The 22,674-nt window shown below is 63.2% G+C and overlaps 2 protein-coding genes across 7 annotated transcripts in view; one reads left to right on the forward strand and one right to left on the reverse strand.

Annotated features, from left to right (window-relative positions):
* Positions 1 to 11,144, forward strand: part of NPRL3 (NPR3 like, GATOR1 complex subunit) — a 32,999-nt gene extending 21,855 nt beyond the window's left edge. For 2 of the 6 annotated variants that reach the window (XM_068967064.1, XM_068967065.1), the window contains 7 exons: positions 2,085 to 2,222; positions 3,313 to 3,469; positions 6,904 to 7,010; positions 7,399 to 7,528; positions 9,091 to 9,280; positions 9,838 to 10,030; positions 10,451 to 11,140. In XM_068967064.1, the coding sequence (XP_068823165.1) occupies positions 2,085 to 2,222; positions 3,313 to 3,469; positions 6,904 to 7,010; positions 7,399 to 7,528; positions 9,091 to 9,280; positions 9,838 to 10,030; positions 10,451 to 10,616 (1,081 nt within the window). In that variant the 3' untranslated portion in view covers positions 10,617 to 11,140. Of the gene's footprint in view, positions 1 to 2,084; positions 2,223 to 2,676; positions 2,821 to 3,228; positions 3,470 to 6,903; positions 7,011 to 7,398; positions 7,529 to 8,883; positions 9,006 to 9,090; positions 9,281 to 9,837; positions 10,031 to 10,450 lie in introns of those variants that run through there. The other 4 variants (XR_011144642.1, XM_068967062.1, XM_068967063.1 and 1 more) reach the window with 4 other exon arrangements.
* Positions 11,128 to 18,378, reverse strand: MPG (N-methylpurine DNA glycosylase). The gene is made up of 4 exons (XM_068967067.1): positions 18,274 to 18,378; positions 16,145 to 16,378; positions 13,571 to 13,775; positions 11,128 to 11,552 (listed from the first exon to the last, which is right to left on the reverse strand). Exons 2-4 carry the CDS (start codon positions 16,364 to 16,366, stop codon positions 11,146 to 11,148), a joined length of 834 nt encoding a protein of 277 aa, XP_068823168.1. The 5' UTR covers positions 16,367 to 16,378; positions 18,274 to 18,378; the 3' UTR covers positions 11,128 to 11,145.
* Positions 18,379 to 22,674: the final 4,296 nt, after the last annotated feature.

The raw sequence follows: 22,674 nt of genomic DNA on the forward strand, positions 1-22,674 counted from the left end.
CTAGCGCTGCCTACTCCTCTGCGTCCCTTTTCTTACCACTTTCTCCAGCTTCTTGTGTTCACATAGTTTGCTTACAGTTCCGTGTGTCTTTCCTGGCACGGCTGAGTGGGAGCCCCCAAATGGAGGCTGTAGACTGTGCACCAAGAGCCTGAACCAGCGCCTGGGGCCTCCTCCTGGGCCTGGTGGCTCAGCAGCTTGCACATGGCATCGCTGGGCTCCTGGAGGAGCCCCCTTGGCTACATTTGAAAAGAGGAATCTCGGTGTTTACTATGACTCTGGCGTTCCAGCAGCTGCCTTGTGCCATGCCCTGGAGGGGAGTTCAGAAACAGGAAGACCTTGGCTCTGAGTCCACTGCCTTTCTGAGCAGGGGTGAAGTGAGCTACATATACGCCACAGCTTGTGGCCCCCTGCAGCTGGGGGCCTGAGAGCCTCTCTCATCTCTCAAGGGGGACGGCTGGAGACAGGGAAGCCCGGGGAGAGGGCCCGGCCCTCCAGGTGCCCTGGTGGCAGCACAGGAGAGGGAGTGACGCTGGGGCCGCAGGAGTCCTGGGGGCAGCTGAGGTCACTTCCCGTGGTTCCTCTACCTGGTGCCCATTCCCTGCTGGAGACAGTAAGGACTGATTTTTACATTTGAAACTGCTGCCTGTGGATTCCGCACAGCTCTTTGGACAGGGCTGTGGGGAGGGACTTGTAAGAACAGCCTGTGGATGCGGGGCGGGGGCCGCGGGCCGCCTCTAGCACCGAGATCCCTGAGTCTGTGCCCGAGAGCCCTGAGGCCTGAGTGCCAGCAGTGCGGGCTGGAGCGTGGCGGGAAGGGGGCCGCGCAGGGGGCACAGGCCCCACACCCTTCTCTGCACTAGCAGTCTCTCCTTCTGTGCCTGGCACCCGGGCCGGGTCAGGGCCTCAGCTTCGTTCCTGAGAGACGGCGGCCCAGAGGGTCTCATCTTCAGGCCTCCTCCTCCCTCCAGGCGGGAAGGGCTCTCAGTGTCCCTGCCTGTTGCTGGCCGTGCGGTGAGCACTGCACCGTGTGGATTCTGGTCAGGAAACAGCACTGACCGCGGGAGGGCCTGCTGCTGTCCACTGCACAGGACAGATGGTGGCTCAGAGCCACCCGCGGGCCCAGGGCCAGGCCTGGGGCTCACCCCACTGAGAAGGTGGGCCTCGAGCTGGGATCTGTAGGCAGGGAGGAGCCCTGGCGCTCCTGAGGGAGAGCGTGTGGCCAGGGCAAGCCCACGGGCGTGGAGAGTGGCAGGTGGCCTGTCTTGCCAGGGCAAGCCCACGGGCTTGGAGAGCGGCAGGTGGCCTGTCTCACTGGACTCTCTGGCGGGAGGACACAGGGTTGGCAAGAGTGGGCAGGTCCCACAGGGCTCTGGCACTTTGGGGTCTTGGCTGGGACTGTTGAGGTGGGACCCCTGGGGGTCTGCGTAGGGAGGGCGGATTGGGGAGGCCAGAGTGGAGCAGGTGTGCACTTTGTCCCGGCATGGAGCAGGCAGGATTGACAGGCGGTCTGAAGTGGGATGGGAGACACAGAGTCAGAGTCGCTGTGTTTGGCCTGAACAAGGTTGGGGAGATGAGGGGTGCCAAAAGCCCGAGCTGGGGCTGGCGTGGCTGCTGGCTGTGGAGCGCCTGCAGGGCAGCGCCATCGGCAGCAGCCTTGGGATGTCCGGGGGTCAGGCATCGCCACCCTTCCCTCCCGCTCCCCCTTCCTCTCCTGCTGCTCCCCCTTCCTCTCCCACTCATCCCTCCCTTTTGGTGATGGGCTTTGCCCTGCCCGCTGCCCATCGTGCAGAGGAAGCCCTGGGACGCCCGGGTGCATTGAACCTCCAGGGCGGAGATCGGAGAGGCTTCCCTGATCCCTTGCCTCTGGTTGGACTGCAGATTCCAAAACTGGCCAGAAAGGCAACTTTTGTGTGTGTTCTAATACATAATTTTCTTCTCTTAACCCTACTGAGATACGGGGTAGGATGGGAAGCCTTGTCTGGGAAGCCTCCCTGCAGTGTGCTTGTGGGCCAGGGAGAGGCGCCCTCAGGTGGGTGTGCAAGGTGTGGTTGAGTGTGCGAGGCTGAGGGCCCTTCTGTCTGCAGCTTGTGCACGTCTGGGGTGGTGCGGCTCCACGTCAACAGCTGGCTGGAGGTGAGCTTCTGCCTGCCCCACAAGATCCACTACGTGGCCAGCAGCCTCATCCCGCCAGAGGCCATCGAGCGCAGCCTGAAGGCCATCCGGTGAGTGCCAGCCCCACGCCCGCCGGCCCTTCTCTCCTGTGTCTGCCTGAGGTGTACCAAGCACTTGGGTCCTCTTCCTGCCACAGAAACTGGCAGGTAGGGCTCTGCTCTTTGTAAACACGTTTTTGTGTCCAGTTTTGTTCAGGAGTGACCACCACCCCCAGCTGACCCCCAGAGCCTCTTGGCACTGCCTAGCTGAGCAGGGCTTTGCGCTGCAGCCCCAGCCTGGGGCCTCGGTGGGGCTGCAGGCCGCGCCTCATGGCCAGCAGGGGGCCTGGCCCTCAGAGGGCTGTGTCTTCATGGTGTCACTTCCGGGGTCTCTGCTTGAACCAGAACTTGTGGGCTCTGTCCATTTCAGACTTCCTCCTGCAAGGAGAGCACAGAGCCCAGTCTCCTGCCTTCCCCTTCCCCACCGAGTTATCTGTCTCCTTAAATGTCTTTTAACCGGAAAAAGAGATCTGGGCACGGGACAGCAGATGTTCGATGACAGGAAGCAGAGCACCGTCTTCCGCCCTCAGCCTGGCCCCCGCGCTGTCCATGCCTGTCCTCCTGGGCTTCCTTCCAGCATGTGTCTGGGTGGCGCTGTTCATAGTCTGAGGTGGGGGTTTCGCTTTTCCTGTGTGTTGTATGCTGTGCTTATTTGCTCAGTTGTGCTCTCTGCGACCCCACGGACTGTCACCCGCCAGGCTCCCCTGTCCATGGGATCCTGCAGGCAAGAATCCTGGAGTGGGTAGCCATGCCCTTCTCCAGGGGATCTTCCCAGCCCAGGGATCGAACCCAGGTCTCCCGCGTTGCAGGTGGATTCTCTACCATCTGAGCCACCAGGGAAGCCCTGTTTGGGCCTGTTTCCTTGGGAAGGGTTGACTCATTTGTCGGCCAGCCAGTGTTTGTGGGCAGTCCTGGAGGTGGGATGGAGCCGGGTCATCAGGGCTCCCACAGTTCTTTCTGCTGCAGCAGTGATCCTTGCAGGCTTTTAAAAGCCTCAGGGCACAACCCTGTCTTCCAGTTCCTCCCGTGGCCTCTTCTCTCCAGGTGCCCACCCCGAGAGCCCGAAACTGCTTGTCCTGCTGACCGTGTCTCTGCCCCGCAGCCCGTACCATGCCCTGCTGCTGCTCAGCGATGAGAAGTCCCTGCTGGGCGAGCTCCCGCTTGACTGCTCCCCGGCCCTGGTGCGCGTGATCAAGACCACGTCCGCCGTGAAGAACCTGCAGCAGCTGGCCCAGGACGCAGACCTGGCCTTGCTGCAGGTACCTCTGGGGGCCTGGGGAGATACCCTCAGTGGGCAGGATGGGCAGTGTGGGGTGGGGCTGGACGTGTCATAGGAGGCACCTCAAGCTGCCTCCCTAGGGCCGTAGCCCAGCCGAGGGCTGCTGCACAGTGATGGATCTGGAGGCAGACCGGCCCGAGTTCTTCCTGAGTGTCTGTGTCGTGGCGGGGCCGTTGGGCTGTGGCAGAGAGGAGTGAGGCCTTCATGGTGCTGGGTGAGCGGACTTAGCCCCTGTGGAAGCCGTGTAGAGCCGGCCACACCCCGTGGCACGCCGGCCTGTGTTCTGTACGAGGTGCCATCTCCCTGCCGAGTCACATGCTTGGGGGCTGCCCTTTCTGATCAGATGGCGGCCCCTCCTCTTTGGCCGTAGATCTGGCGGAACAGTGGGCAGGGCTGAAGGTGCGGGAAAGCACAGGAAAAGGTTGGAGGCTGGGTCAGGGGGCCCTCAAGCGACAGCCTGAGGGGGACCCTGGGTCTGGAGCGGGGCAGCACGTGGCCACCAGGGGGCAGCGGAGCCCAGGCCAGGGGCCTCAGCTCCTCTGGAGGCCGGGATGGAACTCTCTCAGGGCTGCATGAGGCACCTCCAGAGGGCCCACGATCTTTGCTTCTCAGCATATTCTATGTTGTTCAGTCACTGAGTCATGACCAACTCTTTGTAACCCCGTGGATGGCAACACGCCTCTGTCCTCCACTGTCTCCTGGAGTTTGCTCAAATTTGTGGCCATCAAGTCAATGATGCCATCCAACCATCTCATTCTCTGTCGTCCCCTTCTCCTTTTGCCTTCAGTTTTTCCCAGCATCAGCGTCTTTTCCAATGAGTTGGCTTTTTGCATCAGTCCTTCCAATGAACATTCAGGGTTGGCTTCCTTTAGGATTGACTGGTTTGATCTCCTTGCTGTCCAAGGGACTCTCAAGAGTCTTCTCCAGCACCGCAGTTTGAAAGCATCAATTCATTGGTGCTCAGCTTTTATGGCCCAATTCTCACATCTGCATGTGACTGCTAGAAAAACCGTAACTTTGACTATATGGACCTTTGTTGGCAAAGTGATGCCTCTGTCTTTTAATACGCTGTCTGGGTTTGTCATAGTTTTCCTTTCAAGGAACAAACATCTTTTAATTTATGGCTGCAGTCATCGTCCAGAGTGATTTTCCAGCCTGGGAAAATAAAATCTGTACTTTCCCACATTTTCCCCATCTGTTTGCTATGAAGTGATAGGACTGGATGCCATGATCTTACTTTTTTTAATGTTGAGTTTTAAGCCAGCTTTTTCCACTTTGCTCTTTCACCCTCATCAAGAGGCTCTTTAGTTCCCCTTGGCTTTCTGCCATTAGGGTGGTATTATCTGCGTATCTCAGGTTATTGATTTTTCTCCCATAATCTTGATTCCAGCTTGTCCTTCATCCAGCCTGGCATTTTGCATGATGTACTCTAGACATAAATAAATAAGCAGGGTGACAATATACAGCCTTGACCTACTCTGTTCCCAGTTTTGAACCAGTTCCTTGTTCCATGTCTGACTCATAACTGTTGCTTCTTGACCTACAAACAGGTTTCTCAGGAGACAGATAAGGCGGTCTGGTATTCCCGTCTCTTAAGAATTTTCCATGGAGATGGGCTTGTGAGCACAGTAGGGGAGCTTGTTCACCAGGCCCTACTCTCAGGCCATTTTCCCCCAAAGCAGCCCTTTGGGGTTCTGTTGCCTAGATTCCTTCCCCATCTTTGCTCCATGACCTTTGTCCACCCCACGTGCGAGTGTTTATTGGCCTGTGCCTGGTGTCTCACGTGGGGTCCTGGACTGCTTTGCTAACACCCAGGAGACACAAGCCTCGCAGGCGCTGGCCGTCGTGTGCGCACCGGTGTGGCGTCCTGACCGGTGCTGCTGAGAGCAGATGCCTGTGTGTGTGCGGCTCTGAGGGGCCCTCTCTGCCCGTGCGGCTGCCCGACAGGGGCTGGTGTGGACATGCCTCCCCCTGGCTGCAGTTGCCCTGCACAGAGCTCTGATGATATCGCCTCTGTCTCTGCCTGGCCGTGGCCTTGCCATGGGGCCCCTTGCCGTCTGCTTCCTCGCCCCTCTACACTGAACCCGGTGCGGATCGGGGTTGGCCACTGGTGTGGTCACCCAGGGCCTGGTCCTGCGGGTGGCCCATGCCAGCCGCTGGCACTGCTGCTTCCTTCGGCAGGCAGCCCAGCGGAGGCCCTGCGGGGGAGGCTGGTGAGCCCAGCCGGAGCCCCTGCGCAGACATCAGGGAATGTTGGCTTCAGCTGTGAGTGTCATCAGGCGGTTCGAAGGTTTTTGTTTAATGAAACTAATAGATTCTTTCTTATAAAAGTTCAAATATCACACAAAGTATAGACACGGAGTAAGTGCCCACAGTCCCATATCGCAGCAGTAACCACAGTAGATTCCTCCAACTCTTTTATATAAATGTTAATACATAATCTTTGAATAACAAAATTGGGATTATACTTACATTACTTGCAATGAATGAACAAGGCCCTCGTAGACCTCTGTGTCCTAATGTGAGTGGGACCCTTATGTGGCACTTTGCAGATGGAATTAACACTCTTGATGCAGGGCGATAATCCTGGATGATCTGGGTGGGCCCTCATGAGAGGGAGGCAGGTGAAGAGGCTTTGACTACAGAAGAGGAGGCGGGAGGTGACCTGCAGAAGAGGTGACTGCGGAGGCCAAGGTGGGAGGCGTGGTTTCACCTCACCTCATGCCAGGAACAGCAGCTTGTATCTTGGAGACAAAGATCAGTGTCCCTCCCAACAGCCTGACTCTAGCCCAGTGCTCCCAATTTCAGCCTGGAGCGGGCGCTCTGGCTTGCAGGGAGAGGGGATGTGGACCTGCTGGGTGAGGTTCGTGGCAGAGACAGAGGGAAGTGAGCCTGTTTCCTTTACAGCCGTTGTCACTGGGACTTGGGGTGAGAGGGAGGGTCAGCAGTGGGACTGAAGCGTCCTTGTGTTTGAGTTGGGGCCATTGGAGGCCCTGTTTGCTGAGACGAGGTGGGGGTGTTCCGGTGCTGTGCCCGCAGGCACTTGGCTGTGGTGGTCGGGGTGAGCACTGCCCGGTGCCGTGGTCTCACCCTGGCCCTCCCTCCCGGCGCTGTGATCTGTCTGTGGGCCATCCTGATGTCTTGCGAGCCCAGGGCAGCAGGACAGAGGGAGGTTCTCCAGGGACGAGCGAGGGGTGGGGGTGTGTGCAGCGACCCCTCATCCACTGTCCTGGTGCTCGATGCCGGTGGGCTAGGGGCCGGCCTCTGCCAGGATGAGCAGCCAAGACCCTTGGGCAGCTGAGTCAACCTCGTCCTGGTTGCCCCAGGCGTCCGTGCCGGGGCCAGCCAGGACAGCTCAGGGACCGATGGCGGAAGGGTCAGCCTCCCAGCACTGTCCCTGCCCCCTGCCTGCAGGTTTTCCAGCTTGCGGCCCACCTGGTGTACTGGGGCAAGGCCATCATCATCTACCCGCTGTGTGAAAACAACGTCTACATGCTGTCTCCCAACGCCAGCGTGTGTCTGTGAGTCCCTCTGGCTGACAGGGCCCCAGGTGGTGCTCCCAGCTCTGCCAGGCCCGTGTCCCAGTTCTGGCCTGGTCCCACCCCTCCAGCGCCACCCAGGCCTGTGCTGCTCTGCACTTGCAGCCTCTGGGAAAGGCCTGTGCCTGCCCACACCTGCCAGCCAGTGGGCCCTGCACAAGGCGCCTGCTGGGTCAGAAGCCTTGATCCTGACGCGGAGGCTCATGGGCTGCTGCGTGGGGAAGGCCTCTGGGCTCTGTCCTTACTGCACCCTCCCGGCCCCCTCACTGTGCTGTGTCCCCTCCTGCCCAGCGCAGCCTGGAGGCGAGGACACAGATGCCTGACTGAGGGGAGACCTCTCAAGCTCAGGGACCCTCACCCCCATCCCCAGGTACTCCCCGCTCGCCGAGCAGTTCTCACGCCAGTTTCCATCTCACGACCTGCCGTCTGTCCTTGCCAAGTTCTCCTTGCCTGTCTCCTTGTCAGAATTCAGGAACCCCCTGGCCCCCCCTGTGCAGGAGGTGAGTCTTGGGAGCTGGGGGAGCCCAAGGGACCAGCCACCTGGCTTCGGTGCCCAGTTGGTCCCAGGCCCCCCGTGTTGCTGTGCCCAAAGCCTGGGTTGGGGGCAGTGCTTGCTGTGTAGGTGACACCTGCCCTGGCAGAGGCTGGCTACCTGGCTAGGCTGCCTGCCGATACCTGGGCAATGCCAGTACCTCCGCACACGGAGCCCTGTCTGCCCGTGGCAGGCAGTTCTCAGGGTTAGGGCAGAGCTAAGAGGTCAACTGGCAGATCGACAGAGCCACCTGGTGCCCCTTCTGGACCTGGGGGTCCTAGAATTGGGAACACAGAAGGTTTTGTGTTACTGAGCCTGGGCCCTGCCCTCCCAATCCCTCTCCTGCCTGCCAGGGTCCCGGTGGCCAAGGGGTCTGTGGGTATAAGTCTGAGCTCACAGACCCCTATACTTTTCACGTCTGGGGACTGCACAGGATGGGCCTGGGTCTGGGTCAGGGTCAGGGTGGCGAGGAGCTGGCAGGAGTGTGGGCGTCGTGTGGTGGCCACCAGGGAGGGGCGAGGCATGGGAACGAGCCGGTGAGTTGTGTGTTTACAGAAGGACTGAGTGCGACCTGGGTCCCAGAGCCAGGCCTCGCCCCGCCCCCACTCCAGCCTGAGCCGGGGCCCCGGGGGAGAGCCAGGTGGGATGGACATCGGAGATGGGCTGGTGTTCTCAAGGTTTGTCTTCAAAGTGAAGTGTTTGCAGTAACAAGTGCTGGGGCTGGTAGGCAAAGCCAGTCCTTAAAAGCAGCCCTTTCCTCCTCAAGTGGTGAACACAGAGAAGGGACCGTGTCAGTCACCATCTGGCCCTCCCAGGGGTGGGGTGTGGTCTGCTGCAACCCCAGGCTGGAGGTTGGTCTGTTGGTCCCTTCACTTAGATGCCAAGTGTGGCTGTTCTAAATGCCGTTGTTCGCGGCACCTTTGGTTTCCTGGAACAGTGCCAGGTTGTGCCAGCTGAATAGAAGACACGCTGTGTGTGCACCCTCCCCCTCCCCAGTGCAGACTTCCCAGTGGCCCGGACGGCTGGTGGAGTTTCTTGGCCTGAGGGGAGCTGGTTCTGATTCTGCTGGGTCCCGGGTGAGGCTGCCTGCCTCCCGAACTCCTGCTTTAGGGCCCAAATGTGTGCAGGTGCTGACGAGGTCTCCTGAAGTATTTTACAGTCCTCTTCCATTTTCCTTGCTGTGACTGGGTCACACATGCTCACGGTACACCCGTGTGTCCATGCCTGCCTGCCCCTCCCAGCAGGGAACCCCAGTGACAGGAAGGTGGCATGTGGGTCTGGGGACGTGGACGCCCCCACACAGGGGGTCCCTGTCCCCGGCAGGCTTTCTGGTCGACCCAGGGAAGGACTTGCTGCTCTCAGGGGTCCCCACAGAGCCCACAGGCTGGAAGAGGCAGCACAGCAGGGCCGCCATGTCACAGGTCCTGTCAGCTCTGGGCAGAAAGGTGTGTGGGCAGCTGGGCACGTGGCGGAGGGCCGCTGTGGCCCCGCCGGGTGCCCCCTCTGACCTCCGGTGCCCCCCGCCTGCAGACGCAGCTCATCCAGATGGTGGTGTGGATGCTGCAGCGCCGGCTCCTGGTGCAGCTGCACACCTACGTCTGCCTGATGGCCTCGCCCAGCGAGGACGAGCCCCGCGCCCGTGAGGATGACGCGCCCCTGGCCACCAGGGTGGGCGGCCGCAGCCTCAGCACGCCCAATGCCCTCAGCTTTGGCTCCCCAAGTAGGGCTTCCTGCCCCTGGGCATCTGTCTGGTGGGGGGGTGAGCACCTGGGTGCCCTTGGGAGAGGCAGGTGGCTGGGAGGTCCGACTTGGGCACCTGCGAGTGAGCAGGGCACCGTCACAGGGCCGCACTCGAGCCCCTGCTCACACTCGCCCCACTGGGCAGCTCTGTCTGGGGGACGGGAGGTCCTCCCCTGCTTCCCTGAGGACGGGGCTCTGCCTTGCTGAGTCGGAGCAGCCTGGCCCAGCCTGGGGTTGGAGCAGACCACACCACATCCCTGGAGGACCATTGAAACCGCAGCCCCAGGGCCTCTGTGGAGATGGTGACTGGTCCCTTCTCTGCAGAGCCATTTGGCCACAGTGTCCCCCTAAGGCAGCAGCCCTGAGCCCAGGTCCCCAGCTTGGGGACCCCAACCTGCCCAGCGCCCCGTTAGTGCGAGGGGCTGGATGACCTTGGGGTTTGGGGCAGCTCCCCAAGGGCGTGGTGGTGAGCTCCCAGGTGGGAGTGGGTGACCGCGGGGCTGGGGCCGCTGCTCCCTGACTGCTGCCGGTTCTCAGCCAGCAGCGACGACATGACCCTCACCAGCCCCAGCATGGACAACTCCAGCGCTGAGCTGCTCCCCAGCGGGGACTCGCCGCTGAACAGGAGGATGACGGAGAGCCTGCTGGCCAGCCTGTCTGAGCACGAGCGGGCCGCCATCCTCAGTGTGCCTGCGGCCCAGAACCCCGAGGACCTCCGCATGTTTGCCAGGTGCGGCGGGGCCCCATGTGGAGAGAGATGGGCAGCGGACCTCAGCACAGACCTCAGGACTGGCGCCTGCGTGTGGGGCGTCTCCTGGACCTCCTTCCGGTGCTGCTCGTCACGTCGTTCTCGTAGGGCTGGGCAGGGATCCGGGGTGGGGCCTGAGGTCTGTACATCATGGGTGACAGACTTGTCACCCCCAGCCCAGATCTGGGGGCACTGGGCACATGGTGTTCCGGGAGCATCAGGTCATCAGGGGCCAAGCCTCCAGGCCAGACCCCCCCGAGCTGCAGTGGCACGGAGGGCAGAAGCTACGGCTGCCCGGCTGCCCCCTCCTCCACTGAGGGGCTGTGGTGGGAGCGGGCCCGGCGGGCTGTCTGAGCCCCCCACCATAGCTGTCCTCGTGTCCTCCTGCCCCCACCCCCGCAGGCTCCTGCACTACTTCCGCGGCCGCCACCACCTGGAGGAGATCATGTACAACGAGAACACGCGGCGCTCCCAGCTGCTGGCACTCGTGGACAAGTTCCGCAGCGTCCTGGTGGTGACCACCCACGAGGACCCGGTCATCGCTGTCTTCCAAGCCCTGCTCACATGAGCTGGGCGGGGGCACTGCCTCTCACCCCTGGCTCCCTCCCACTGCGGGGCCTCGCTCTCCTCATCTTCATCTTCAGGACAGCCTCAGGGGCCCTGGGCTGCGAAGGTGAGGCTTGAGGTAGGGGTGCAACCAGCACGTGGGCCTCTTGAGGGCTGCATGCCCCCCACACGATTCTGCCTGTGTCCTTCGCTGCCTTGTCTGGCCCAGCACTGCCTGCCTGCGGGCACCTCCCCAGCACGCCCACCACCACCCTCCCGTGTTGGCCTCTGGAGGCTGTGGCCAAGCAGTCCCCTCTGTGGCCACCTGAGGCACCAGGACCTGGCTCAGGATGTCCTGTGGGGAGTTGCTCTGCTTCTCCTGGGGTGTGTCTGCCGTGGTGCCCCCCACCCCGGGGTGGCCTCAGGCCTGAGAGAAAGTGGGCACGGTGGCCCTGGGTCCTTCCGGAGCAGAGCTGGCTACCAGGGGGGCTCTGGCCAAGGTGCACAGGACACTCTTCTAGAAACACAGCATTTATTTCGTTTGTAAACAATTAAAAGTCCTTGTGGGAGCAGGCCCTGGCTCCAGCCTGTGTGTCCCGCTCTGCCGCCCTGTCCACCACGCTGACCCAGGGGCTGCCCTGTACGTAGAAGCGCAGGGGCTTCTGAGCCCACTCACCAGCCTGGCCTATGCCCACACGGGCTGCTGCCACCACGGCTGGCTCACTGGGCTCGGGGGGCCCCTGCTCCAGCCACACAGACTCGTCCCTGGCCAGGTCGCGCTGGTCGAAGCTCCTGTTGATGGCCAGGGCCTGGCACAGCTTGGAGGGGCCGTTGCAGAGCTCACGGTCTTTGAGGGCTCGTCCCGCAGTGCCTTTGCGGAGGGCGTGGCGAAGCTGTCGCATGGCCTCCAGGCCCCCCAGGGGCTCCAGCGCTCGGAGCAGGACACACGCCCCGTCCCCTGTGGGAGATGGAGCTTCCAGGCTGTGGTTCTCCTATCCAAGGCCCGACCAGAGCGGCTGGGGACACTCCTCACTCTGCCCAGACCCTCTGCCTGCCACCCGTCCTGCTCACCTGTGCCTCCTACGGGCACCTCTGGCCGCATACCCACCAGCTGGGGAGGCATGGAGCTCCCTGGCTTCCTCTGGTTTGCGTGACTGGCGCTAACTCTAAGGTCGGTAGGCAATGGAAGCCCCAGAGACGGGCCCCCATGGGCATCTGCCCGTGGGAGCGGCCCCCAGTGCACCCAGGGTGCAGGTGAGCCCCACCCCGTGACCCAGTGGGGAGAGGTGCCAACATGGTCCCCCACCTCGGGGCCTGCCCTCCGCCCCCCCAGTCCGGGCCACTGAGGGATGACCGACACCCAGGGCCTGGGATTCCGCAGAGAAGACACACTTGTCCAGAGCCCTTGATCCCCAGCTGAGCACAGGGGTTGCTCTGGGCCCGGGATCTGCCCCGCCCGCTGGGATCTGAGGGGCTCAGCCCGACGCGTGGCCAGCCCAGTCCCTCCTGGCCCTTAGCCACACAGGGCTTCCCAACAGCACCCAGGAGCTGGCCTCCTGCACAGCCCGCAAGCCTGAACCAGCCACTTTTCAAAGCACTTTGGGATGGCCTGAGGGCGCCCAAGCCTGGGCTCTAGTCCCTCCATGATTCCTGGGCACTCCCTCACGAGCTGCACAGCTCCCTCTGGTTCCACCACGCGCGCTGGGTGCCGCCTGCACACAGGTCAGGGGAGCAGCTCACCCCTCCTCCAAGGACGTGTGTGAGTGCAGCCCCAGCTCTTCCCACCGGGCCTCCTCATCCTCCCCCTACCCCCTGCCCGCAGCAGCTGCTCAGCCTCCGCCAGGCCTCCACCCCGCAGGCACAGACCAGCCCCGCTGCCCCTCCCTCCCTCCTGGATGACGCTTGGCCCCGGCTGTCTGCACCCTGCAGTTTTCTGCTCCCCTGACCTGGACGTTCCTGGGCATCCTGGTCACATGACCAGAAAGAAACACACCACCTCCCTCATCTGCTTGGTCGAACTTTCCCCGAAAACGCCTTCCCTTCCTCACCAACCACAGCCCCTTGTCCAAGTACCGTCTCCCCTCACTAGGGGTTGGTTCTAATGCCAAAGAAAAGCTTGGCCACTGGAAGGTTCTCTGGGAGATGACATGCCCCTGGGACGGTCACTGTCACTCAACTTCACATAACGGCTTTCTGCAGGGCAGGGTGCAGGGCCAGTCAGGGCTCCCCGCATCCTCCAGCCTGGGGCCAGCACTCAGCGTCTGCATCTGTCCACTCTGGGCGATCACAACTTGCACATCACTGGAATTCTCCAGTGTGACCGACACCCCTGACGTCCCCAAGTCTTCATCTTGGGACAGAGGCTCAGCAGATGGACGCTGGGACTGGCTGGCCAGACTGGGCTGGGGAGACCCACTGCCGGGCGCTTCCTTCTGAGCACAGATGCCCCAGAAAACAGAGGTGCCTACCCACGAAGGACCTGGTGGGCCCCCCAACGAGGGGGAGCTCTAGATCAGCCTCTCTCCATTTGGCTCCGCTGACCCTGGGGCCATGATTCTGTGGAGTCGGGCATCCTATGTGTCATGAACGGTGCACACCCTCCCTGACCTCTATGCACAGGAAGCCAGGAGCACCCCAGGGCTCTGATGGCCGAGAGCATCCAGGCAGTGCCTTGTGTTCTCCATGGTGGCAGGGTCAGCCCTGCTGAGACCTCGTGACTGCCCACTGGCGAGGCTCCTGCCTGAGCCCAGCGCACCCCAAATGGATCGCACCGTTTTCCCACAGTCGGCCCCTCTGAGTCCTCCCGGGCCAGCAGTGGCACCAGTGGCCACCTGCGGGCTCCTGCACCCGCCTGCTCTGGGTTCAGGTCGATCTCTGTTCCACGGGCCCCCAGCGCCTCTCTGCAGCCAGGGTGACGCGGCAGCCTCGCTCCCAAGGCGCCCCTGGCTCAGACACCTGCCCCCCGGTCCTCCTCACCTTGGCTGGAGACGTTCATGCAGAAGTACATGCCGTAGATGAGATACACGTAGAGGGTCCCAGGCTTCATGAACATGCCACGGTTGCGGGGGGTCTGCCGGCCGCCCCTTGAATGGGCAGCTTCATCCTCTGGCCCCAAGTATGCCTCAGTCTCCACGATGCGGCCGCGGAGCTCTGTGCCGTCATCCAGTCGTCGGACCAAGATCTGCTCCAGGGAGGAAGAAGGGGGCTCATTCCCTGCTGATGGCCCGCGTCCTGGACGCCCCTCCCCAGCTTGGGATGTCCCGGGACATCCGTATACAGCTGGGCCGGCCATGGTGACCCCCATCCCGCTGGGCCGCAGGCCATGGGCCCTGCTCAGCGAGTGTCCCGTCCACAGGGCGCAGCCAGCCTGGGCCAGCCAGGGCCGGGGTGCGCTCAGCACCAGCGAGTCCTTGCGCCTCCTCTCACGGGGGCCCTGTCCTCCCCGCCCAGTGCCCCCGGACCTGACGCTTAGCCTGGGGCTGAGCGGTGTGAAGGGCACAGGGCCCTGCCCGGGATTCCGGGGCCCGTGGAGCTCTCTACCCGGACCAACTGCAAAAGGTTGTGCTCAGCGCCCACCCAGCAAGCTCTGAAAGCAGCAGGACCAGCTGCCCCGCGGTGCCCTAGTCTGGTCCCCAGCCCCGGGGTGGCAAGCTCCTTGAACTGGGGGTCAGCACAGGCAGTGGGCCGGGGAGGCGGGCCTGACGCCTGGCTGCCTTGGACAACACCCTGGGGCAGGGACTGGGTGGGTCTGGGGTTGGGTCCAGTGGGGGACAGAGGCTGGCTGAGCACAGGGCAGGGGAGGCTGTCAGGGGCTGTCCCCTGGGGCCAGCAGAGCACCAAGGAGAGCAGGCCTCAGGGGAGCCAGGGCCCTGAAGAGCACTGGGCACACCAGAGCTGGGCCTGCCCGTCTGGAGCCCCTATGCCCGATGCCTGCACCACGCGGCACCGTGGCCCAGCCCTGGGAATGGCTGGCAGGCATGCCCAGTGTCTGCAGCCCCAGGTCTGACTCAACCAGGGTTCACGGTGGAGTATCAGGGACGGCCACCTCCCCAGCACCTGCCTTGTCCTTAGGCCAGAGCAACTGAGTGGATGGCCAGGCCACTGCCCCTTTACCCACGGAGCCCACTGTGTCTGGCCAGGGTCAGGAAACAACCTGACGGTTTCCACACCGCTGTGGGGTGGGCAGAGCCTCCCGCAGCCCTGTGCTCATGGTCTGCTCCTGCCCCGAATCTCACGACCTTCTCTCAGACAGCAGGTGTTGGCTGGCCCTCAGCCCCATCACAAACATCCCCTGCTTGCTGGTGGGGGTCCCGAGAGGACCCTTCTCAGCCCACGAGGGGACATAGAGTGGTCTGGGCTGTTGTGTCAACCCGTAGCTCCTTGCGCTGACCTGCCCGAGGATGAATGCACGACCCAAATCTGGTATGGGCTCTACAGAGGACATCCACTGGGAGTGTCTGAGAAAGGTTCTCCTCCTGAAGGAAAGGGGCACACGGGATAAGAACCTCCCTTCTCTGCTGGACACTGCCCCGTCCACCCTCAGACTCAAACGGGCATGCCGGGAGCCCAGGGGGAGCCTGTGAGGACCCGGGGTCCTCGACGGGACTCTGGACTCACCTGCCCCATGCCGCTTTGTGTCAGGTCATAACCTCTCCTGACTCCACGTGCTTCCAGGACCTCCTGGCCCCTGCAGCTCAGTGTCCTCAGGGGAACAGACTGCTCCCTTCTCGAGGAGTGTACACTTTAGGTCACGCTCCACTAGTTTACATTTTAGGATCTGTTCTTGGCACCAGTTTTCAAATAGCCACAGAAACTGACTCTCCTTGGCTATTTTAACCTCACGGTAGGCTCATTAGAGGACACGACATAGCCACAGAGCCTCCAGGACACCCAGAAAGCCAGGGCTCGGGTTTGGCACCAGGACTGTAGCCTGGTGGTGCCCCAGACAGACGTGGCACATGCTGTGTGTGCACCGCCTGGAGCAGGCTCCCCCATGGGCCCTGGGCATCCGGCACCCACCCCAGGGGCCCGGGCTGCAGGGGCTGCTGGGAAGCCAGCCAGTGGTGAGGCGGAGGCTGTCGCCAGACCGTGTGGATGCAGGACGGCCTATGTGCCATGGCCTCAGCTGCTGTGTGTCTAAGGCGCTACACACACAGACCAACTCCAGCAGGGCAGGGCAGTGGCTGTGCCAGGGGGCACGGCAGGTGACAGTGCCAGCATGGACCGCAGTCCTTGTGAGAAACCTGCCTGCCCTGCAGGCATCCCAGGCGGACCAGGGCCAGCGCTCCCACACCCCGCCTCCTCACTCTCATGCCCAGAGCAGGCAGGCAGCCCAGCAACCTCGGCGTTCTCGGCCAACCCTGCACCCAGCCCCTGCCCCAGGCGACTCAGGTGAAGCTCCTCAGGGCAAGTGTGTGGAAAGCGGCTGACTATGTGAGGACACGCAGGGCCAAGTCAGGGACGTGAGCCTAGTGGAAAGAGGGCTGTGCCCACAGACACTGCCCGGTGGTGACTCTTCATGCGGAGACCACGCTGCTACATTCCCATTACCTGTCCGAGAAATGCCCGGGCCAGGGACACTGCGGGCTGGTCGAAAAACGCTGATCCCAGGCGAGCAGGACGGCCCTCTGGGGTTGAGAAATAGATGCTGCGCGTGGGGCCCAGGGTCGCAGGCGGCCCCAGGTGCAGCTCCTTGGGCGAAGGCGTCTGGGTCCCGTCTGATGGGCTCTGATGCCGCTTGGCATCCAATGCTCGCTGCTTTTTTTGCCCCATTGTGCAGGAAAGCTGAAATGGGAAAGGACAAAATCATCTGGGGAGGACAGATGGTTGTTCAGTGAAGTCAGGAGCTCAAGGACTCATTCAACCGCCTGCCTGTCCACCTCCTCATCTGCAAAACGGGGGCAACCAGCTGCAGACAGTGCCACACCTGACGTGCTCCGCCCAGGCGGGGACCCGGAGACCTTGGGAAATGACCGCACGTAAAGGCAGTGACAAGGCAGCCACTCTGCCCTGTGAGCTGTCTGTACGCAGCACTTACACAGCTCAGTGGCAGAGGGCTTCAGGGCCTGGGGAGGGGACAGTGGCACCCAGGCCTGGGTCAGGGCTGGTCCCCGCTGACTGCCACTCATCACGTGGTCCCCAAGTGGACTTCTGAGCCCTTGGCACCCGACCCTGACCAGGAACTTTACGTCAGCTGTGACCCACTGGAGCCTTGGCCGAGGAACAGACTGGGGGGTCGAGTCATCCACACCCCTTCCCCACGCCAGCAGGACTCCTGCTGTGCCCGACCCCTCCTACAAGGGCCCAGAAGGCCTGACACCCCCATGGGTGAGCACCAGGTGTCCCATCTCCGTGGCTCAGGACACCCCTGACAAGTCCCCAGCTGTCCTGTGGCTCGTGACTCAGGATGTCAGAATAAGAAGTGAAGCAAAGGTGAGGTCCCAGGAGTGATGAGGCTCCGCCGAGACCAGCACACCGTCTGCCTCCCAGTTGCTGCCGCAGGGCTGGGAACTTGACCACACACCCTCAGTCGTTCTGGGACCAGCCAGTCTCCCAGGGAAGACCCAGATGAGCACTGGGGCCTGGACACCCTCCTCGGGTCGATTCCAGCGCCTCCCTGGCATGCGACAGACCCGTCATCTTTAACGTAAGTGCTGACACTGTATGTTGTCTGGAGCCACTGGTCAGCTGAGAATGGACACTGATGTGACCGCAACTGCAGCCTCGCCCGTCTTCCGACACCGAGCGTGGGCTTGTGCTGCGGGATGCTGCAGCCCCGCTCCTCAGCCCGGGTGTGGCTCCTGGCCTGCCTGAGGCTCCGGCTGACTCTGGGTCTCTGCCCTGACCCACCCTGGGCGGTGGGGGCTCATACAGCTGTCCCGGGAGTGAGGCTCAGAGAGGCCTCGGTTCAGATCCTCAGGCTGAGGAGGGGGGTGGGCCTGCTGTTGCACCCAAGAGTGACGGCTGCCCCAGAAAGTGACTTAATGTCTGTGTCTCTGTTTCACCTGCAGAAAGGGAACTAACATCGTCACACAGGGTGGTTCTGAGAATAAAACGAGAAGCTGGGGAAGTACTCAGCCAGCCTACAGCCAGCACTCACTAGTGTTAGGAAGAAACACCCTCACCAGAGCCCCTCTGGGCAAAACCTGGGGAGGAGGGTCTCTTGCCAGGCTGGGCCTCCCCAGGGGAGGGCAGGAAACAGCCGCCTGGAAGGAGGCGCCCAAGACACCTGCCAGCCCTCCGTCAAAACCTGGGGGAACAGGGTCAGTTACAGAGTGTTCATCCTTGGACACGCACTGGAGGGAGGGCTGTGCGGAAGTAGCCTCTCGGGCCAACCGGCCGGTCACGTCTGCGGCAGGTGGGCTCCGGGCAGGGGCCGTGTGAGCCGGGCCTTGTGCCCAGCATGTAACCAGGCAACCGGGCTCGGGCTCTCCTTCCTGGAGGCCTCGGGCCGGGCCTCGACTCTGCTGCTGGCAAATGGAGAGGCCGAGCGGGTCCGACCCCGCCGGCAGGGCCCATCTAGAGACTGCACACGCAGAGGGGCTGCCCGGGAGCACGTTACTGGCTCCCACTCAGGGCTCACCGCGGTGGGGCTGCGACTCCGGGGGGGGTGTCTCAGCCCAGAGCCTGTCCTTCAGCCGTGCGCCCTCGGAGGGACGCGCTCCCGGGCGCGCACTCACCTGGGCCAGGCGACCCGCAGGCTTCCGGCGCCTCTGCCGCGGCTCCGGACCCGCCGGCGCGGAGCCCACCCAGGAGCCCACCCGGAAGCACCGCCCGGTCCGGGGGTGGAGCCGGCGCCTGCGCGGAGGAGGGCGGAAGGCCGGCTGCGGGCGGGGGAGCGGAGCGGAGCGGGGCGGGCGCCGGCACTGGGCCGCCTCGGCGGGGCTGGGGGCCGGCCTGGGGACCCGCGTTTCCCGCTGGCGCCCCTGCCTGGCGCCCCACTTCCCATCTTGGACGAAGCCCGCGGCTGTTGGAAGGCTTGCATTGTGAGGGGGAGCAGGCAGCTGGGGTGAAGGGGAGCCCCGGGCTCCTCACCTCTCCCAGTGGCATGCCCCCTCCCCCCCGCCGCCCCACCCCCGCCACACTTGCACCCTCATCCACCCTCCCCCCCGCAGCCGCAGAATGCACTCCTCCACCAGCTGGTGGTCAGACCTCCAAGAGGCCTGGTCTCTTAGGAGCCTTGACTGGACCCCGGCTGGAAGTGTGGTGGTTTTGGGGTGCACGTGGAGTGCGCCTGAGGGAGGGGGCATGGGAGCCCTGGTCCTTGAAACACGCCTTCCTGGACTGTGGACGCGCATTACCTAGGGGGCATTTGGGTGGAGAGGATAGATTGGATGAGGGAGTGGGCCAGGAAGACTTTGTCCAGGAGGTGGGCCCAGGCCTTTCTGGAAGCGCCGCCACCCCAAACACTTTGTCCAGGAAGTGGGTCCCAGGACACTGTCTCAGCAGTGGGGCCCCCATCCCTCCCACCACCTAAGGGTGCTGAGGGGAGCCTGCACAGTCCTGGGGGTGAGCGGGCTGGAGTGGAGTGAGGCCAGCAGGAGGGCTGTGGAGACCCCTGACCACCCTTCCTGCAGGACAGCAGCTGGGGGCGCTGTGAGGTGCATCACTGCCCTTTGGGGCAGCATGGGGAACAGCCCTGCCCTCGAGCGTGTTCGGAGCTCTCTGACTGCGTCACCCTGGCCCTGTGAGGGGCACCCAACGGGCCTTGGGGAGCCGCTGGGCAGAGATTTGTGTGGGGGTGGGGGGAGGTACCAGGGCCTGTGACAGGCCAGAATGTGCTTGGCGCCTGGTCAGCAAGTCCAGCTGGGAGAGCCCTGGTCTCCAGCTCCTCCTCCTCCTCCTCAGACCAGCCCAGGGGCTCAGCTCCAGCGCAGGCCCAGGCCCCGGCCCAGCTGTGCACTCCCACCTCGCAGGGCCCCCATGGGGACTTCCTGTGGAGGGAGGGGCAGCCTTGCAGCGCCTGCTGGAAGCCGCCCAGCTGTGTGTGGCACTGAGGGCTGCTTCCTTCCGGGGGTGGGCAGTGTGTCGTCAGTGGGAACTTGTGAGGCAGGCCTGGATGTGACTCCCACCCTTCTTCCCTCCTCACCCGCTGCATCCTTTCTGCCCGGACAATGCCCCCCCTTTCCGGCCTTCCTGTGTGCCCAGCCTCCCTCCCCCTGCCCTGAGGCAAGCTGACGCCCCAGTTGGGCCCATCCCCCTGGGGGGGCCAGGGGCGCGGTGGCTGCTGTTTTGGATTCGTTTTCATTTCAATTTCACGAATGGTGCGTGGACCTTGTAGAAATCTCAGGAGTTCACACATTCCTTCAGGGTGTCTTATCCCCAACTTGAAGACTAAGAGAGGTTTGGAGGGCAGCCCAGAGGGAGGAGACGGGCTGGAGCCAGCAGCCCCTTCTCCAGATGTTCAGCCCAAGTGCAGGGCCTTGCACAACCTCTGCCCCCTCCCCCCTCCGCCGCCCCCCCCCCCCTTCCTGCTTTGTGGTCTGAGGCTCCACCGCAGACAGGAGGTGGTGAGGTGGTGGGCTGCGTGTTCCCACTGTGGCCTACGGGGCGGGTGGCGGGCTGGCCGGGGTGAGAAGTGGGTGCTCAGCGGGAGGATGGGACTAGGGCCTTCTCTGTCCCCAGTGTGCCTGCCTGCTGGGCTGGGAGAGGCTCCTTGGCGGAAGCCCTCAGTGCTCTGAAAGGGGTTGGTGCCCAGGGGAGCTGCCCTGTGCCCTGGAGGGAATGGCGGTCCCTGAGCCTTGAAAGGACAATGGCTCCACGAGCTGCCACCCAGCACACTGCTCGTGGGCCTTCTCTCTGTGCCTCTGTGCAGGGCAGCAAATGCTGCCAGAGGGGCCGCGCTGTCCCTGAGGCTGCAGCGGGGCCGCCTTGGGCGGGGGCCTCTGTGGCCGATGGGCCCGGGGCATTCGGGCAGCTCGGGCAGCCCTCAGCCGCGTTGCCCTTTCCTGGGGCTGTGCTGCCAGTGCTGCCCCCACCGGGGGCCGGGTGCTCAGGGCCCCCTTGCCCGGCCCTGAGACGTGGGGAGGGGCAGCTGCCTCAAATAGCCAGTGACTTCAACCCCCTGGCTGGCCTGGCCCACTGCTGCCTCTTCCCCAAATAGCCAGGGGCTGGTCCTGAGCTCATGCAGGCCCCCAAAGTTCAGGTGGGTGTGCTGAGCTAACCCCTAATGGCTGGTAGGGGTGCCTCTCAGTGGTTGGGCCCCCACCCCCTCAAGTCCTAGAGCCGTCTGCAGGCAGGGAGTGGTCCAGACACCGGCCTGGCCCGTCACCTGCACATATCCGAGGCGGCTGCAGTGGATTCCTCTTTCCAGGGCCTCAGAAAACATGAAAGAGGAACTGGGAGCTGGGCCTCCGTGTCAGGAGCGCCTCCGTCAGAGCACAGGGCAGTGAGGCTGGGCACATGTGTCCCTGTGGCCGGGGTCCGGGCCTCTGCTCACACTGTCCTTCTGACATCAGGGTCCTGCTCAGGAGGCCCAGTGGGCTGAGAACCTGTGGACTCTTGGGCTCGCCTGCCAAGGTGGACATGGCAGCCATACCTGTGAGGGGCAAGGGCCTGCAGCAGAGGCTGCTTGGGGTCTCACGGGCGTGGGGACAGAGAGGGTCCCGTGGAGGCAGCCCAGAGGAAGCAGGAGGGGGCCACCCTCTCTGGGAAGGCAGCTCGCACCCACTGAGGACGGCTTGAGGTGGTGCTGGCTGGGGTGGGAGTGCTGCGGCGGAACGGACTAGGGGGTGGGCCCAGGCCTGGCTGAGGGCCTGCTCGGGCCGAGCTCCTGGCCGCTGGGAGCGAGAGTCTGGGTCACGGAGGGGTTCTGGATGCCCTGCAGCACCCTCTGAAGGGAGACCTGTTGGACTGGACGCCCGGCCTTGACAAGCACTGGAGGTGAGCCCAGGTGCTGGGCTCCAGAGAGGACACCACCAGCTCCGGCCCTGGCAGCCAGGCTGGGCGTTCAGGTGGACAGGGCAGGCTTACTCCTGGCAGGGTGGGGAATGCCAGGCGTGGAGAGACTGTCCTGTCTCTGGCTGGGAGCCTTGTCCGGACGGAGAGGTGGTGCAGCCAAGGTTCTTGGGTCGCACCCCCCTCCCCCTGAAGGACCCTCCTGTAGCCCCTCCGAAGCTTTCGTTGTCTCCCTCAACCCGAGACTTGTGTTGATGTCCCCCAGTTCACAAAGGACCCAGAGTGTGCCGACACCGTGCACACTGCAGTGTGGACAGGCAGGCAGGCAGAGGGCTCAGTCCCTCGCCAGGCTCCAGTGACCAACCCCAGCTTGTCCACTTTATTTTCTGTGTGGCCAAGGACCAGGGCACTGTCTGAAGCCGTGCCCTGGGCTTAGCTTACTGACCTGACCGTGGCAGCTCCTCTGTTCAGAGAGAACCACTGCCTCCTGGTCCCAGGCCAGCAAAGGGCCCCTGAAGACACACGGGGCCTCTGAAGCTGCAGGGGCTGGGCCCCGTGTGCCTCAGGAATCTGCACCTAGTGGGAGGGTCTTTAGGACCCCTGGTTCCGGGTTTGCTTCCGAGGAAGCCTGTGCCCCTCCTCCACCCGTGGCTCCTGGTTAGCCGGGCCCATTCCGGGGTCTATCTCTGGTGGTTGTGTCAGGAGAGAGGGACACAGGCAGACTTCCTGCAGCAGCCTCAGCCAGCGGGCTACCTTGTGTCCAGCTCAGGGTGGCAGAGATGGGCCCTCGGCCAGCGGGTGAGCTCTAAGACAGGGAGAGCACGCAGCGGGTGCTGCCGCCTCTGCTGTGGGGCTCCAACCTGACCGGGGGCGCCGGCTGGGGGAGCCAGGCTCCAGCGGGCGGGGAGCACGGGGCCCCGGAGGAGGTCACTGCTCCTGTCCTGCCTTTGGTTTGAGTGCAACTGAGTGTAAGTAGGCATCAGTGGTTGTGTTCATGTATGTAAGTGTGCAAGTGGGCATGGAAGTGTTACAGTTGTGTATGCGTAGGTGTGGGTATGGGAGTCTGTGTAAACAGGCGTGGGTGAAGGAATCCGGGGGCAAACCCAAGTGTGAGCGGGTATGTCGTAGAAACTAGCGGTTGAGAAACCAAGCTACACTTGGAGGGTTGGAGAACTTGGGTTTAT

The sequence above is a fragment of the Capricornis sumatraensis genome, chromosome 3, assembly GCF_032405125.1.
Source record: "Capricornis sumatraensis isolate serow.1 chromosome 3, serow.2, whole genome shotgun sequence".
Taxonomy (NCBI): Eukaryota; Metazoa; Chordata; class Mammalia; order Artiodactyla; family Bovidae; genus Capricornis; species Capricornis sumatraensis.

What these genes read in the sequence shown, in the direction of transcription:
- MPG (XM_068967067.1), bottom strand. Translation starts at nt 16,366, where the DNA reads ATGGGGCAAAAAAAGCAGCGAGCATTGGATGCCAAGCGGCATCAGAGC. An exon ending in CCCGGGCATTTCTCGGACAG is followed by an intron (nt 13,776 to 16,144) that starts GTAATGGGAATG and finishes TCCCTGGAGCAG; the next exon opens with ATCTTGGTCCGACGACTGGA. An exon ending in CATGAACGTCTCCAGCCAAG is followed by an intron (nt 11,553 to 13,570) that starts GTGAGGAGGACC and finishes CATCTCCCACAG; the next exon opens with GGGACGGGGCGTGTGTCCTG.